Raw genomic sequence first — 17,537 nt, forward strand, 5'->3', positions numbered from 1 at the left:
CCTGCGTAAGATGCGCAGGTAGGCACGGGAGCCATGGGAACCACAGAAACCATAGGAACCATGGGAACTCCTGAGATTCGTTCTGGAAAGAGGTTTGACCTCAAATGACCCGGAAGCTGACGCCAGACCCGAGCTGTTCCATCGGCGGAGTAAAGATGGCTGACCAAGGCGCCGCAGATCCTGGAAATAACAACAATAATAAACCTGAGTCATCGGAAGGAACTATAATTAAAGTCACAGTAAAAACCCCGAAAGACAAAGAGGAAATCGCCATCGCAGAAGATGCTTCAGTCACTCAGGTGAGCCGGTTCACCGCTGCGCCTCAGCGCCGCTACAACGTCATGCCCCTGCCCACAACTTCAGCTAGTTAGCCACGTTAGCATGGTCGGCTCGCTGTCCGGCTCACTCCCAGAGTGGGGAATTAAAATCCTTATGTGTGATGGACGTATTGCTGCTTGGGTCAACAGTCGTTCTCCGTTTTTAGCGTGGTTGACGCTGAATACGGAGATATAGCCTCCCTATTTCAAGGCACAGCTAACCGGCTAGCCGGCTAACGGTAACATGTAGCTAGGTAGCTAACTCAGCCTGCGTTAGCTAAGTCTGTAGCCAAACAAGTGTCAGCTGACGAGTTTAGTTCTTGCTGTGCCTATCGTTACTGCCACACGCGAGGGGAAGACCAGAGAGAGATATGTAAGGGTTCTCAAACAGGTTACGCTACTTTCAGTGCCCATGTTAGCTTTGTAGCCTCTGAAAACTGCTAAAGCTGCTATCTCTCTAGAACATTCTCACTGCTGCCACTGAGTCATTCAGCTTTCCAGGGAATATACGGTATTCTCTGAACTACTGCTGTCTGGGAGACATGCTACAGACTCTGTACAGATGACTTATGCAGCTATGGTGCAAAAGGAAACTGTAGTTAGCTGTGTATCTGCTACATCCGCTAGCTTCTATCCTTAATCTGAATGAGTTGGCTATTCATGTCTGGTTTTATATTTTAAACAGGCATATCTGCATTTGTAAGCATTTAAGTTAAATCACATGCAGACCTCATAGTTCATGTTGCCATCTATTTGCAGCACAGCTGTATTATTGAGAATGAAAATATCAAAAAATTGATATCTATAGAGCATGATAATCAAAATTTAGAGTAGTTTAAATACTGTACACCAAATGGTTGCTATGATACAAGATTTTTTAAAGTCTGATTTAAAGTTTAAATATCTAGTGTGATGTACTTCAAGTAAAACCAAAGGATATTAATGCCTGTCATTGTTCATACCAAGTCAACGCTACCAAGTATGAGATGATTTCTTGTTTCCAGTTATCAAAAATCAGTTATTTCATATCTGCCAGATCTGATTGTTCACTCTTTAATCAAATATCTGCTGATATAGATAACAGACCAAGAATATCATGCATCCCTAAAAATGTTGGTGTAATATATATGTAGATAGAAACTTTATTAATCCTGAAGGAATTTTAAGATAAGAGGATTTGGTATAAAACCCTTAAGCATTTTCAGAAATATTTAACGGAAATGTCATTAACTGAAGCAAATATATGTCTTAGAGTACTTGTATTATAGTGGTTGTTACTGTAGATCTTATTTTGTCAATAGGTTGTAGGAGAAATAAGCTCACTGGAAAACAGTTTAACCATTTTGTTGGCTGGCATGGTTCAACCAGGTTGCCTGTGTCATCTGAAAAACACAATTTTGTTTTTAAGTGTTATTCATTTTGTTGATTTGTTACTGCGTGGTACAGTTAGTACCTCAGTTACCTGGTGGTGCAGATTTAAGAAGAGATTTGTCTTTTGAAGTTAATATGAAACAAAAAGAGACTAGACTGACTGCTGTCAGGTTTGTAGCAAACATACTGTGCTAACCTTGTGTCAAACAGTAGTCTAAGAGCAGCAGTGATTTGGCAGATTTGAGTATTCAGACCCCTGCTAATAGGATAAATACACATGCCTTACTTAGAAATGGGAATTTAAGGCCTTACAGTTGCAACAGAACAGAAAACCATTCAAGTGTGACCCCCTTAACCTTAATGATATCCATTTAATTTCCTGTTTCTCTCTCACCTTCTCCCCCTTTTATCATGCTCACACATTCCTCTGATCTTTTTAATTTCACTCTGTTTTTTAGTTTAAAGAGGAGATCTCGAGGAGGTTCAAAGCCAAACAGGACCAGTTGGTTCTGATTTTTGCAGGGAAGATCTTGAAGGATGGTGACAGCCTCAGCCAACACGGCATCAAGGACGGCCTGACGGTTCATCTAGTCATAAAGACAGCACACAAGTAAGGCTGCGCTGATGCACAAAAGCATGCTGGATCATAAGTTAATTTTGTAACCACTCTTTAAGAAGGATTATTTATTGAGAAAAACATTTTATTTTGATCTTTGTGAACAAAAATCATTTTTATTCTGTCTTGATTGAAATTGTCAGGGCACATTTTAAGCCTCTAAATTTTTCATTCAACGTTATTATTCTCATAGGGCAGGAGATGGCGGTAGCACCTCAGCCTCCAGCTCAACCTCCCCTCAAGCAGGCAATACCTCCACCTCCAGTCCAGGTACCAATCCCTCCACCACAGCAGGCTCCACTGGCACTGCCCCCCCTCCCACACAGACGCCAAACATACTGAGTGAGTTATATTTACATCTGAACATCATTTCGTAGTCCAGCACAAAAAAGACAGTGTTTATAACCATCACCAACTCCTGTGGCTTTTCTCAGCTGGCTTCGGCGACCTGGCTGGTCTTGCAGGAATGGGAATGGGCTCGGCTAACTTCATGGAGTTGCAGCAGCAGATGCAGAGGCAGCTTATGTCCAACCCAGAGATGCTCTCTCAGATCATGGAGAACCCGCTGGTGCAGAACATGATGTCCAACCCAGACCTGATGAGACAGATGATTATGGCGAACCCGCAGATGCAGCAGCTAATGGAACGTAACCCTGAGATCTCCCACATGCTCAACAACCCTGAACTCATGAGACAGGTAAAGCTATGGAAAAGGACTGTGTAGGATAATTAAGGTTCAGAATACATCGATCTACAACAGAGACAACTTTAGGTTGAGCATTCATTCTTTTTGCAACAGTAAAGGCTGCAGACTTTAGTTTGTTTTATTTTTTGCATCATCCTTTGATGTATTTCTTGCTGATGTTAGCCCTCTTACATTTGAAGAGTGCAGTAGCACCCTAATAAAGCTCCACCATCACTCTGCCCTTCTACTTTACATTGGATCTGCAACAATGTGATGTTGTTAATGTTTTGGGGGTATCAGGCCCAATTTCTTTTTGCACAGTCTTAAATTCGGCTTTGTGGTTAACCACAGAAATGTGCCTGGCCCATATCCAGTTCCTGTGAATGGAAATTCCAAGATATCTGATGCTGACCACTATCGTCGATGGTGACAAGGCATTCGGTGCCCACCAGAGGTTGCATCAACCAAATATTTTCCTATTTTCACAGATTTATTTTGAATAATGATGGAAAAATCTGGAATTTGTCCGTCATTTTGACAAATTAGAACCACTGGGAGCGATCATCAGTCATTTATTTCCCATATATATATAGAGCAACTGCTGTAGACCCCCTGTCCTGGCTGCTAGTGAGTGTGCATAATTAATTAGCTATTGTCTTGTCCCTTTTATTATCTCATGTATGTGACAGCATAGTCTAGCTGCCTTTTTTTTTTGTAGCATTGGCATGCTATATTGCTACAGGGCCATCCTAAAACGTCAAAGCAGCCAAGTGTATGGAGGAAGCTTCCCGCTGGTCAGGTGCCGGGCTGAAGCAGCCCTTCTTGTGCAGCGGGACCACATGCTTGTAGATTTTCTCCTTGTGAAGCAGGTTCTTGCTGGATTGGGAAACCCCATATTCACAGTCATGCAGACTTCTCCACACTTCAGTCAGAGGAATGTCTCTTGACGAGAGAACTCTGACTGAAGCAGTGCTGGTTTTTCCAGTCTCTGGTGGAGGCAGAGCAGGGCTTCAGAACAAAGTGAAAACAGCCACAAGGTGTCAACAGTCACAAAACCTAATGTTTATCTCCCAGTGCTGGGCAGTTAATCAAGTTTCAATTTCAAAAAGCTTTCCACAATCATGGAAACAAGATAATCATGATTCAATGATTGCAGAGCCACATGTGGTTTTGTCATGTGGTAAAAGTTTCAGCATTTATTGTTCAGCTTTGACCATACAAGGAATTCTTTCTGTTAACTGCTATTATATAAAATTATTTTGATATGTATTTGCTTTTTTTCACTTATTTTCATTTCTTTTTTTCAAAGGACTAAGTGTCTTAGTTTGACAAATGCGTGTGTTGCAGATGTTGTAAACACAATGTGTGATTATGTTTTATAATCATTATCTCAATACCAATCAAAATTATTGTGATTATGTTTTTAATACAGCATCACTATTATCTCCTCTGCCACGTTCCTGCTGGATGAGATTGATTATGCTCAAGCATGCACCACTTTAAGTCCCTTCATACCAGGAGTAACTAAGTTCAGACCAGACAACCCCAAATAAATAAAAACAAACATGCTTGTGTCTAATTTGAGTGGAACAGCTCTGTATTTTTATACTTCGTTTCAAAAAGTGAGCTCTTCCGTCACTTTGAGGGGAAAAAAACAAATTGTTCATAACAACATTGACATTAAAAGTGACCACAGGGCTGTTGTTTATTCTCTCAATGCCTTTTTAATTACATAATCCATCTGTTCTGCATATTCAGTGAAATAACTTTCACTCAAATTGTTTATATGATCAGAAATTTAAAATAAATAGTTAAGAAATAAATAGGTCATGTCTTATTATAATTTATTTATGTGTCATTATACTTTGACAGAATTTTTACAACCTCATCTGTCAAAATGACGAACGACAAGAAAGTCCATCGCAACATTTGGTTCTCACATTGCTGATTTGGGAGATGAGCAGGGAGAAGTAAAGTCCTGGCAGCGCTATTCCAGGGTGGAACAGAAGGAAGAATTTGCTGTGATACCCAAAATTGGCCAGATTATCTTGTAGTGTATATGGAATATGTTGCACTTAGTTTTTTAAAGAGTTTTAAGCGGTTAAATTGAACTTATATTGGCTTTCCTCCTCAGACCATGGAGCTGGCCAGAAACCCGGCCATGATGCAGGAAATGATGCGTAACCAGGACAGAGCCCTGAGCAACTTGGAGAGCATCCCAGGAGGTTACAATGCTCTGCGGAGGATGTACACAGACATCCAGGAACCCATGTTTAGCGCTGCCAGGGAACAGGTATCCATGTTTTTACTTGATGATTTTATGCAACAATTTTAAATGTTTACTTTGACTTCTGTGTTTTAAAAAATCTCATGCCTTGCAGTTTGGTAGCAACCCATTCTCAGCTCTGGGTGGGAACTCTGAGTCTGGTGCTCAGCCGTCACGAACAGAGAATCGGGAGCCCTTACCAAATCCTTGGGGGCCACCAAATTCTTCTAGCTCTACTGACAGTGGAGGAGCCACTACAGGGAGCACGAGCACCACGGGCGGCACCACCCCCAGTGTGTCCAACCCTCTGGGCATCAATCCTGGCAGTCTGGGTAATGGTAAGACACAGTTGACTACTCTTCCCAACTCACTTCCATGCTTGGTCTTTTCTTTACATGCAGATTACCCACATATTTATTAATTCCATCTGTGTGTTTCAGGGATGTTCAACAGTCCAGGCATGCAAAGTCTACTCCAGCAGATCTCAGAAAACCCTCAGCTGATGCAGAACATGCTGTCTGCTCCTTACATGCGCAGTATGATGCAGTCACTGGCTCAAAACCCAGAATTGGCCTCCCAGGTATAACACAAAATTCTGTGGGAATATGCATACTCACAAAGTCAGCATAATTAAAATCATGATTATTCAGATTAAAATGATTAGGATGTTTCTTAGTAGTTTGGATTTGGTCCCTCGTATTGGTTGTATCAACCATACTACCACTGCAGTTTATTTTTGCTAACAGAGGGGTAGGGCTATATTATTGAATTATTAAATGTGCTGCTGCCTGGCTCAGCCAGGATACTCTTCTAAATTAGATTATTGACATCAATGAGGTTTTCCTGGTTAAATAAATTTATAATTAAATAAGGTAGGTCTGTCATACTTAATACTAATAAGACCAACTATTTAGTGCACACTCAATAGAGCCGATTGTCAGTTAATCTCACCTCTGCAGCAAACCTTAAGAAAGATTAAATAACCCAGCTTTGGCTGACCAGATTGACTCTCATGAAATTCAAACAACCCTGAAATTCCAGAGCACCAACACTGCAATTCAGCAATACCCCTTAAGCAGAATGTGAAAAAGCACAACAGCTGACTGTCCTTTCTCTCTCTTTACCAGGTTTTGATGAACAACCCTCTGTTTGCTGGAAACCCACAGCTGCAGGAACAATTCAGAGCTCAGTTACCCATCTTCCTGCAGCAGGTACTACACAGTTCAGTCCAGTGGTCAAGTGCTGGTTTTTAATGGTTTTCTTTTTTCTTACAAGACACAGGGACAATCTTAGTGAGGAGAAAAACGCTGTGACAGACCTTGACCTCAGAGTTGTGAAACTGAACACAGATACTAATCTGCACATGCTGAACATTGTCGTCTCAGAGATAATGGATGTCTATCCTACATTTGTCGCCTTCAGTTTTCTGGTGTTTTTTCTTACTGCCCTTTAAAGTGTTTTTAGTTTTTGGTTTTTGTTGTTTTGATGATGCCAGAAATACGCTAATATACACTTTTCAGTGTATATTATTTCTCTTGAACCAGATTTTCGAATTTGGCATGTTGCCCAGGCTTTTACCGTATTGGCCTGAATATGAGGTAACCCTTATTTCAAGGCAACCTTCTCTTTTCACAGCTTATGTTTAAAAAAAACTTCTGAATAGCAATTTTTGATGGTGAAAATATTATTATTGGATATAATAGTATTGCCCACTCAATAAAAAGTATACCTGTGGCCATGCTGACAGAGGGCCAACCTCTTCTATTCACATACAAACACACCTCTCTCTGTTAATGCTCTCTTAATAGTGTGCCAACTTAACTCCTGTTTTCAAAAGTTTTAATGCACAGTTCTGTTGCTCCATGTTCCATATATTCCAGGAGAGACATTCCAGCAACCGTCTCATTACCTGCACATGCAGAGCATGGGCCTGCAAGAGTAGAGTGTGGGTGCAGATCATCCACTTGTCTATCAGCCTAGGATGGGGATCATCCAAGCATTTTAAGTCCACTTCAGATGTTTAATTTCTTTCCTTCGAGCCACTTTGCTCTGGATAATTGCTCTGACTCCCCCTGACACTCCGTCTGTGAATCACCACTTATCTCAGAGTGTTACTCCTACTCTGCAGACAAAGATCTCAGTTTTTTGTGGTTAGCTATGTTGCCATTTAAATGTCTTGAACCCTTATGTAAGTAAAGCAACCCATTTCAGGTGTGTTTTGAGAAAAAAAATCCCATCTACTTCTTAATTTTTTATAAGTTTATTACAACAACTCTGAATAAAAGAGCCCATTCACTGCAAATTGCAAACAGCTGCTTCCCTGCTCAGAATGTGCCGGAATACATAACAACACAGAGCAGATCAATGGGGTTTGGTGCCACCTATTAACTGCTTTTCCTCCTTGTTAGGTCAAAATCATACATTTAAGGGGAAACGCTGGTTGCTGGTTTGTTGGAAACACTGCTCACACAGGAAGGACATCAAGAGGCAGGAGGGCAGAGCAACTCACGGGCTGTGAGTCTGTCTCACAGCAATCAGCGAAGGCTGAGAGCTACTGTACTGTAGCTGGTAGATGTGCAAAGCCCATAAAGGAAAAACTAGTGATGCATCAGTGCAACATCGGCATCAGCCAATGGTGGCCTTGTGAACACAATGGTTGCCCATTGGCAAAGTGTGGCAAGTGTCGATAGCAGTTGCTGATGTATGGCAAACATGGAAAACAGACAAATCTGAAGTGTGTGCTGTTATGCAATTCAAAGCTAAGATAAAACAAAAATAATGATGGACAGCAGTTTGACACGTTTTTGCTGTGTAAAGACTGCTGCAGCAGTCTTTGATGTGGTTATAATTAGCCAAAAATAGTGGGACACTTTAAACATACTCCCCTTGCTGACTCGCCCATGCAGACTATGCAGGTGCAGTCAGGGATGAGGCAAAAATGACTGCAGCAGGACGCCTCAACCCTGTGGAGTAATAGGCCGTTGATCACGGTGTTAAAAAGACAAATGCTGTTTCATTAGAGGCTTTTGGTGAAAGACTTGAATAAAGTCTGATCCACTTTGACTCTGCACCTTAGACCATTGGTACAAGGACTGTTATTTTGATGAGGAAGTTGCTTGATGCACAGCTGGTTGGCATGCTTGTGACTGGAGACTGGTTCAGCCATGGAAGAGAAACAGACTGAGCTGCAACAAGGCAGAGATGCTAATCTGTGTAGAGAAAAATGTGCATCTATATATCAAACCGAGAAGTAGGGCTGGGCAGTATAACTGCATCTTACTAAAAAGTAGATGCCAAGGTAGGGCTGAGAGTTATACCAGCATCTAGAAAGAATAAGATTGGAGGTAGGGCTGGGCAACATATCAGTTTATATGATATCACTATATTTTTAAACAAGACCTTGAGTTAAACATGATTGTTTACAACAATACAATTATATTGAGCTTGGTTTGAAAAAAAAATAGCAATTTATTTCAGTCTGAAGAGGCTATGCTGCAGTTATTTTGTTTTTTAAAAGTATACTTCTTTGTGAAATTTGTTTGAATAAAGGGTGATATTGGGGATTTCTATGGCCGAATTTGCCCCCTCTAAAGTAATAAAGAATAGAATTTAACTGATTTTAAACAATCAAAATAATGCTAGTTCTGGCCTAGATAAGGAATTTAACAACCACAAAAATCAAACAGCAGTTCATGAAAAATTATCAGCATCAGCTCTGTCTTTCGCATTAGTGCATCACAAGCATAAACAGATGGTTCTAAGAGTGACACAGCTGCTCACTTACTGCACAGTGTCAGCTTTTGCTGAATGAAATGGAAATCACACGCAGGAGGATCGTTAAATCCTTTTTTGCTATAGGTAGAGTACAAAATATAGACTGCATCGATTTTACTGGAGCAACTATTATTCTGGATTTTCTGTTAAATTCTTGATATATAATTTATTAAGGCAAAGTCACGTAAGACTAACTTGTACTGGTTAAAAATAATAGCATTTAGTGATGCACCATGCAGCAATTTTACATTGTTATCGGCCAATATCAGTCCTGTTTTCACATACTAGCAATCAGTAAATATTGTGTATGAACAGATATCAGTAGCTCATGTTTATCTGTTCTGTGAAATCAATATAATGCTGGCATCTAATATATCTAAATGCTGAATCAAATCAGACATTCTTTACCAGGCAGACGTGAGGGAAAAGCTTTCATCTTTGGAGACTGACGCCAAAATAAAGATTTATATCAGCAGTTGGCTAAATGGTTATTTTAAACATCTGTGTTGGCCTTAATTTCCATCATTGGTACATCTATGATATTCTAACTAAAAAAAAACCATGTCATTGGATTAGAAAATTATAATGTCCTGGTGCATCCCTAATTATTTTTTAAAGGTTTCAACAACACAGTGTACAATAAGTATACTGCCCCCTGTTGTTAATGTTGTGAACTGATTTGAATGCAGATGCAGAACCCAGAAGCCCTGTCAGTGATGACCAACCCCCGGGCCATGCAGGCTCTAATGCAGATCCAACAGGGTCTACAGACGCTGCAGACAGAAGCGCCAGGCCTCATGCCCAGGTTTTATCTCACAAACACATGCACTCGTTGCTTATTTTGTAAAAATTTGTTTTTTGTTTTCTGACCAACTCTTTTCTCCTTCTGCCATAGTTTGATGTCAGGTGGAATCCCTGGCATTCCCACAGGAGGTAGTCTGCCCACAGAGAACCCGGCGTCCTCACCCAGCAGTGCAGGAACAAACTCCGCCCAGCAGCAGCTGATGCAACAGATGCTCCAGATGTTTGCTGGTGGAGCAGCCGATGGAAGTGCAATGGTACATGCTCATACACACTAACTGATCTTTCAACCCTTACAACTTTGTGTAAGTGTTTTTAACCTTCATTAATTCTACCCTCTTTAGACCCAGACCCCGGAGGTGCGGTTCCAGTCCCAGCTGGATCAGCTGAACGCCATGGGCTTCATCAACCGTGAGGCCAACCTGCAGGCCCTCATCGCTACTGGAGGAGACATCAATGCCGCCATTGAGAGACTGCTGGGCTCACAGCCCTCGTAAAGACATACAGTACATCCTGACACACAGACACGTGCATACACACCCTGACTCATCAACACGCCCAGCATCGAGAGAATAACAAGACAAATTAAATCGTATCGTCCCAAACTTACTGAAGAAACTTGGGCAGAATCTCATTCTACATCTGTTTTCAGATCACCCCCCCGTCCCCAAATGTCTCCTTTTTTTGCACCATCCCTCAGATCTCTGACCCAGAGTGCTGCTGTAGAGTCGAACTGAACCACTCTCACCTCGAGGGGTGTTCTGGTGCAGAGAAAAGAAGTGAATACATCTCCTGAAAAGGGATTCCCAACCATTTCTTCTGTCTTTTTTTTTTCCCTTCACATTCAACTGGAGTCTAGTGTTGCAGACAGACATGTACATGATGCAGATTAAATTCAGGTGACGTGATTGACTGTTGGCTCTGTTTCATACATGACAGTATGTTAGCATTTATTAGTACAGGTCAGTTTGTTAGCAGCTCATTACATGAAAGTTCTGTGGTCTACCAACAGTAATCCTGAACAGGAAGATCTCTGCCTGTACAGACTTTTAATCTCATTCCTCCTTTTTATGCTTTTCAACCTTAAACAGGTAAACTGGTTTCCCCCAACAACTTTCACTATTTATTGCAAGCTCTTAAGAAAACACCCTCGCCCTAACCCTGAAATTCGTCATTCCAGACAAAAGTGCCCATCTGTAGGTGCACAGTGTTTTTCCTCCTGAGGCACCACTGCTGTGCCTTCGGTCCTTCCCTGCCCAATCAGAGCATCGTTTGATAAATTACAACTACCTTTGGATCAGTTAATTAGTAGCCCTAATAAATTCTCACAGCATTATCAGGAAGTGTAACCGTTATCAAATGTCACATCCTAATGGCTCTGACAGAAAAAGGACGCTGTTAAAATGAACATAAATGACACAAACAAGCTATCCTTTTTTTTAAATCTGATTCTTCTTTTATTCTATTTTCTTGTTTTGAGGTGCAGTTAGTACCTAGAGATAATTCTGATTTGTCTCACATAAAATAAAGGTGAAATCAAAGTGAGTAAAGGAATAAATCATAAAAGGCTTTACAAACAATTGTGGTGTGGTGACACCATATGTTTCTAAAATCAAGTTATAGGTTGTCTTTTTTTTTCTTTTGAAAATCTCAGCATTGTAGTTGTGGTAACCTTGGCAACTGCTTCTATAGCTTTGCTTTGTCTGTTGACCTCAGCTGAAAGAAAAATCCATCTCCCAATTGAACATGTTGAAACTAACTTTTAACAGTACTGTACTAAAAAAATAAAACATGGTCAAAAAAGTCCATGCTGTGTGTCAGTTGATTGTGCTAATGCAGAGGTTCCCATCCTTTTTCCTTGAAGCGACCACTGCTTGTTTTCCAAAAGATGGTGAGCCCTCCCAGGACCAACATGGAAAAAAATGGACGTATATTATGCAAATATTAGCATCAACTTTTATTATTTAAGTGATCAAACCCCAGTATACCAGGGTAAGTTTGTAAGCGTGTTGATTTTCTTTTATACATGCAGACCTAATTTTACAACCTCAGAGGGGACAAAGCCTCACCTGACTGTGAAAGAAATATGGACAGGGTTGGTCTCCATTCGGATGAGAGAGCAGAGTGCAGCTGTGATCAGGTGGTTAGCTCTTCAGCGCTGATAAAATCTCAGAACAAAAAAGACAAAAGAAAAAGTTCTTCCCTCTTGAAAATCTTGCAGTATTATCAGCTATCTTATGGGCGCTGTTTGCTGAGTAACATGCCATGTTGAACTCATTTGTTGCATCATATTGAGCTCTTCCTCTGCTATAATTATACATAGTTCACAATAGATTGGTGAAATTTTATGTTACGAATTTTTTAGTTAATAAATATCACAAACTAATATTTCTCCTCAAACCTTTCATGGCTGTGATGAGACCTGCTGGTGGGCTGTTTGTGGCCCCCAGGCTTTAAGTTTGACACCTTGCTATAATGGGTAACCCTTTATTTTTAACAATATCAGAAAAATCATAGAGTGCAATTCATTTGCAGACTAAAGTCAAAGGCATGCTTCTCACAGAGATTTATATTGTAATTAATATCAGACATTTATAGCAACAATCACAATTATATGACGTGGTGCTGGTAGTCCAGTGGTCTCGTCTGTGCAGCTCATATGCCAGGGCTGTTGTCCTCAAAGCAGTTAACCAAGGTTAAAATCCATTCTGTGGCTGCTTTCCAGCATGTTAGATGGAGAAGTTATCATTGGGGAAATCCTCTGAAATTAAATTCAAACAGCTGCACTTAAACATTGTTATACTATTTGTAATAGTAACCAAATATCATCTGAAAGACAACAGAAAGGACTTCTTGTAGTGTTAATAACACAAAAAGTGACCCAAATATATCACAAATAATTTGTAATAGTTCCTAGAAATGTTCCAAAAAAAATGGAAAAAATTCCACTAGCTGTTTCTGAAAAGACCCCAGAAAAATTGCCAGGAATGTTACCAGGAAAATATCCAAAAAATCCTTGTAAATACTGACGCACATGTGATATTCAAAAGCAAGCCAGACCAATGGTTAGAATAGTTTTAGTAATAACTAATACACGTTGGTCTCTCTTGTAAAGCCAAAAGCCCATGCAAAAATATGTCTTAAAAAAGTAATGCAATCCCTCAAAGAGAACACAACTGGCAGGTTTCTCAAGATTTGTACAGAAAATTCCAAGGACTATTTATGGGAAATTATTCAGGAACTCTTGGGAAATATTTATGAAGATTCCTAAAAAATATATGGGTTAACTTTTTGAGTATTTCTTGAAATTCCCTAACATGGCACGCCACAGTCCACAGAGAACATGTAATGGAAGCTGAAATTGGCACAAAATATCAGTGTAAAATTCTTCAAATTCACAGACCTTATCCAAAAAGTCTAATAAGAATTCTCCAAACGTCAGTGGAAATTTTTTAAAATTCACTGCCAGGGGGTACAGATAGCCGTGTGGTCAGGTTGCGCCCCATGCATGCAGAAAGCCTGAGTTCACATCCAGCCTAAGGCTTCTTTCTCACATGTCTCTCCCCCTCTCTCTCATCCTGGTTTCCAACTCTTTCCACTGTCCTTCTCTCTGAATAAAGGAATAAAAGCCCAAAAATATATCTTGAAAATGATCATTCACAGCCTGTATAACAATGTTACCACATATTCTGAAGTGACCTCCAACCCTGACCTCATTGACTGAACTCTGAATTTGTATTTGCAGCTACGTGGCTGCATGTGTTCACCTGTCAGGTCAGGTGTATTGTCATTCAAATGAGCTGAGTACCTGGGTTAAAAGGGGAGCGTAGGAGAGGGTGGAGCCGGCTGCTGTCAGTGGTTTTACCTGTTCCACCTGCTCTCCTCCCCCTCACCGGCCCTCCATTGGGTGTCAGCTGATGAGGGATCCACAGGCTACAGAACTGCTGCCCTGCCTGCCTGTCTGGCTGTCTGTCCTTTAAACAGGAGTCACCCATGTCCACAGATAAAGATAGAAGCGGGTGGGTGCAGCTCAAACCTTTCTCCTTTTCTCACTTTTCACCTTTTCACTCTTCTTCTCTCCACACAGGAGAGTAAGAAAGAGAAGCTCTTTTCTGCTTTTGTCTGTTTTTCTCTGCTGAATGTGGCTTCAGGAATACCATCAATCAGGAAATATTCACTACTGACACAGCATGACATCGGACGAGTGCTACAACTATGTCTACAAAGGTAAGTCCTTTCTGGTGAACCTGTGACTGTGAGGGAGTATAAAACCTACAGCAGCGTCAGTAATGCTGTTAGGCTAAACTCCGATTACTGACACAGTTTCCAAGGAAGGCTGAAACAAAGCAGGAAGTGATACCTCTGAAAGCATCTGACCTTTGATCTGTTGACAGAACCTCTTACTCTTCCTGCGTCTACACAGAATATTTATTTTTCTTCATGAAAACAAACCATTCCATTTCATTCCAAAGGGAAGTCAGCTGTAGGGTAGTGAGGAATAGTGGTAGGGTTGTGGTGTTCGCTGATTCTAAATGAATGAGCCTCTCCTGTCTGTGTTTGTGCAGTGGTTTTGATCGGAGAATCTGGTGTTGGTAAAAGCAACCTTCTGACCCGCTTTACCAAGAATGAGTTCAACCATGACAGTCGCACCACCATCGGTGTGGAGTTCAGCACGCGGACTATTCACATGAACAACTACACCATCAAAGCCCAGATATGGGACACAGCCGGGCTGGAGCGCTACAGAGCTATCACCTCAGCGTGGGTATACACAAATCCTGGGAAAGTTCAGAGAAAATTCACAGAAAATAAAAGGAAAACTAAAGTAATAATATCCAGTAAATAACTTAAGATTCTCAAAGTGTCCTGTCAATATTTCCAGAAAGTATTCAAACACTTCTGGGAAGAAAACCCTTAAATGCTTCATGAATCTTTCAAAAATTCTTGGGAAATTCAATTAATATTCCATGGAAAAATTAAATTAAATTTTTTTGAAGGGGCACCTTGAAAATATAGCCTTGAAATTTCAATTAATTAAAATAAAAAAAAAAAGAAAAGAAAGAAAGAAAGACTACACTATCACTTTTTAAAAGTGTCTGGGAAAATTCCCATTGGAAAAAATTCCAGACACTTTCTGAAAGTTTCCTGAAAAAGTTCCAGAATATTTCCAAGGATTCTGGGGAAATTGCTGAATATTCCATGGAGAAATTCCCAAAAAAATCCTAGTACCAAAATTTTCCAGGACATTTTCTAGAAATGTATTTGTATTTCTATGTATTTTTCTAAAAATATATTTTTAAAAACATCTTAGTATACCGTTCAAATATGCCCTTAAAATTTACATAAATTTCCAGGAAAATGTGCTTAAATTTTTTTTTTAAAGAATTGCGTTTTTTTTTTTTAATTTGTGCAGAAGGTTCCTAAATATTTCAGGGGTTATATACACAAGAGAAAGTCCTGTGAAAATTAACTCATATATGCTAAATCTGGAATTCACCCGGGGCCATTAGTGAAAAAGTCAAAAGAACGATTAACCAAAAATTTGTAGGATGTTTTTCTTAAAATTCCACAAAACTGTTAAGTCACCTTTTATATGTAGCCATGAAATTCCATAAATTTCTCGGGAAGTACATTTTCCCAAAGTTTCTAGTTATTTCATAAAATGTCAGGGAGAAGTTCCTCAATATTTCAAAAGAAGATTTCCCTAAAGTCTACAAATTCCTGGGACTTCTCCTTGGGACATTTATGGAAAAAATCATATGAAGATTAACCAAAAATTCCTAACTCTTATTTTTTTTCTGGGAAAAGTCTAGAAGACTCATGAGACACCTTTCAAATACAGCCATTAAATTTCCATAAATGTCAAGGAAAATATGCAGTAAAAGAGACTAGCTATTTCCAAAAATAACAGGGAAAAAATTCCTTCAAAAATCTAAAAATGCCTGGGAGTTCTCTTTGGGCCATTTGTGCAAAAAACCTGTGAAGATTTACCAAAAATTCCCTGGCTTTATTTCTTAAAATTCCTTGCAAAATTTCAGAAAACTACCAGGACATCTTTTAAATATGGCCGTGCGATTTTCAGATATTTACAGAGAATGTTGCTAAAGATATTGCAGAAAATTTTCCAAAAGTCATGTAATAACTTCAGATTATGTTGGCTAAAAGTTTTGGACATTTCTAGAATGTTTCTTAGAGCTTAGACCAAAATCTTGGGAAAACCTGCACACACATTAACACCATTCATTTGAACACAGCCCCAGTGTAAATCTGTTTGTCTGGTCTCTGTTGGACTCAGGTATTACAGGGGGGCGGTTGGAGCTCTACTGGTCTATGACATATCCAAACACCTGACCTACGAGAGTGCAGAGCGATGGTTAAAAGAGCTGCTGGAACATGCAGACCCTCACATTGTTGTGATGCTGGTGGGAAATAAGAAAGACCTAGAGACCCTCAGGACCGTGCCCACAGAGGAGGCAAAGGACTTTGCTGGTTGGTTGATGCAGCAGTTTTGCAACAGAGGAGTGTTTATGTATCAGAAAAGCAGTGATAACAGCAGACAGTCACAGCAGTGCTCATGTCTGGTACAGCAGCACAGTCTGTAGTGAGAGATACTTTTATAGAGTAGATAGAGTAGCATTATGCCGCAGAGTATGAAGAAGCTGTCTGTTGTTTGTAACAAAGCATTACTGTTGTCTGAGTCATACACAAAATAAAAGGATAGGTGGTGTACTCTACATCAGCACTCAAGGAACGCTTTTGTCCAACCAAAGTACTGCATTATTCCCTTTGTGATCCTGCTTTTTCTTAAATTCTTACACGTAGAAGTGTCAGTTTTGCCAGAACATTCATGTTTGCCTTGTGTGATCTTTTGTCCATGCTCAGAGAAGAGAGGCCTTAGGTTCATGGAAACCTCAGCGTTAGAGTCCACTAATGTCGAAGCTGCCTTCAATGAAATCCTCACAGGTACAGGACTTCAGCGAGCAAACCCAAAAACACACCCTCAGCTGGTCTTACTTCTTCTCCTTACATGCTTATCTGCTGTCTTTTTTTATTTACATCCAGCGATTCATGAGAAAGTGGCCAGCAGGAAGGTGACCCGCGGCTCCATCAGTGCTGTTACAATAACCAATCCCATCGGACCTGTCGGAGAGGCCCAGGAGAGCAGGGGCTGCTGTAAGAGCTCCTAGCAGGCATCAGCACCAACGTTAAACCTCAGCAGCGTTAACACCTGGTTTGATAAGTTTGAAACATAAACACTCATATAAACAGCTCTTCACATGTAAAACATGTAAAATAAGTAACTGAAATACTAAATGAATATTGAGTCTGTATTTTTTCTGTGGAGGCTGATGTAGGCACTTTTTCTTTGTTAAGCTATGCATTTGTTATTTTATCTCAGCTTTGTATTTTTAAAGGAAGTGTAAAATTTAATTGTTTTTATAAAGGAAAATTCTGGGATTAATGTGGAATAAATTTGTATTCTATTATGTCTACATTTTTTCAATTCTATGTTAGATGTTAGAGATGATGAGAGGAGGGGAATCAAAGAAAGATAAGGATGGAAGAAACTCAAAACTGGGACTCAGATAAAAATAAACATGCAACTCAGAAAGTACTCAGACCCACTTCACTGTTTCAGTTTTCTTCTGTGTCAGCCTAAGGTAAAAAAAAAAAATCAGTTCTATTCTCATTAATCTACACTCAGGA

At 40.0% G+C, this 17,537-nt stretch overlaps 2 protein-coding genes across 2 annotated transcripts; both read left to right on the top strand.

The window, feature by feature from the left end:
- Positions 1 to 120: 120 nt before the first annotated feature.
- On the top strand, positions 121 to 11,636 carry LOC121523721 (ubiquilin-4-like). The gene is made up of 11 exons (XM_041808721.1): positions 121 to 299; positions 2,147 to 2,298; positions 2,498 to 2,646; positions 2,739 to 3,001; positions 5,124 to 5,282; positions 5,371 to 5,593; positions 5,696 to 5,835; positions 6,383 to 6,466; positions 9,719 to 9,834; positions 9,925 to 10,087; positions 10,175 to 11,636. The coding sequence occupies exons 1-11, from the start codon at positions 156 to 158 to the stop codon at positions 10,325 to 10,327; spliced, it is 1,746 nt and encodes a 581-aa protein (XP_041664655.1). The 5' UTR covers positions 121 to 155; the 3' UTR covers positions 10,328 to 11,636.
- A 139-nt stretch (positions 11,637 to 11,775) lies between these two features.
- LOC121523722 (ras-related protein Rab-25-like) lies at positions 11,776 to 17,279 on the top strand. Its single transcript, XM_041808722.1, has 5 exons — positions 11,776 to 14,057; positions 14,396 to 14,591; positions 16,126 to 16,319; positions 16,713 to 16,793; positions 16,893 to 17,279. The coding sequence occupies exons 1-5, from the start codon at positions 14,021 to 14,023 to the stop codon at positions 17,015 to 17,017; spliced, it is 633 nt and encodes a 210-aa protein (XP_041664656.1). The 5' UTR covers positions 11,776 to 14,020; the 3' UTR covers positions 17,018 to 17,279.
- Positions 17,280 to 17,537: the final 258 nt, after the last annotated feature.

Source organism: Cheilinus undulatus, linkage group 16 (assembly GCF_018320785.1).
Source record: "Cheilinus undulatus linkage group 16, ASM1832078v1, whole genome shotgun sequence".
In the NCBI taxonomy this organism is placed as follows: Eukaryota; Metazoa; Chordata; class Actinopteri; order Labriformes; family Labridae; genus Cheilinus; species Cheilinus undulatus.

Coding starts and splice junctions, on each gene's coding strand:
- LOC121523721 (XM_041808721.1), top strand. CDS start 156: ATGGCTGACCAAGGCGCCGCAGATCCTGGAAATAACAACAATAATAAA. Junction 300..2,146: donor AAGATGCTTCAGTCACTCAG/GTGAGCCGGTTC, acceptor TCTGTTTTTTAG/TTTAAAGAGGAGATCTCGAG. Junction 6,467..9,718: donor TACCCATCTTCCTGCAGCAG/GTACTACACAGT, acceptor ATTTGAATGCAG/ATGCAGAACCCAGAAGCCCT.
- LOC121523722 (XM_041808722.1), top strand. CDS start 14,021: ATGACATCGGACGAGTGCTACAACTATGTCTACAAAG. Junction 14,058..14,395: donor CTACAACTATGTCTACAAAG/GTAAGTCCTTTC, acceptor GTGTTTGTGCAG/TGGTTTTGATCGGAGAATCT. Junction 16,794..16,892: donor CTTCAATGAAATCCTCACAG/GTACAGGACTTC, acceptor ATTTACATCCAG/CGATTCATGAGAAAGTGGCC.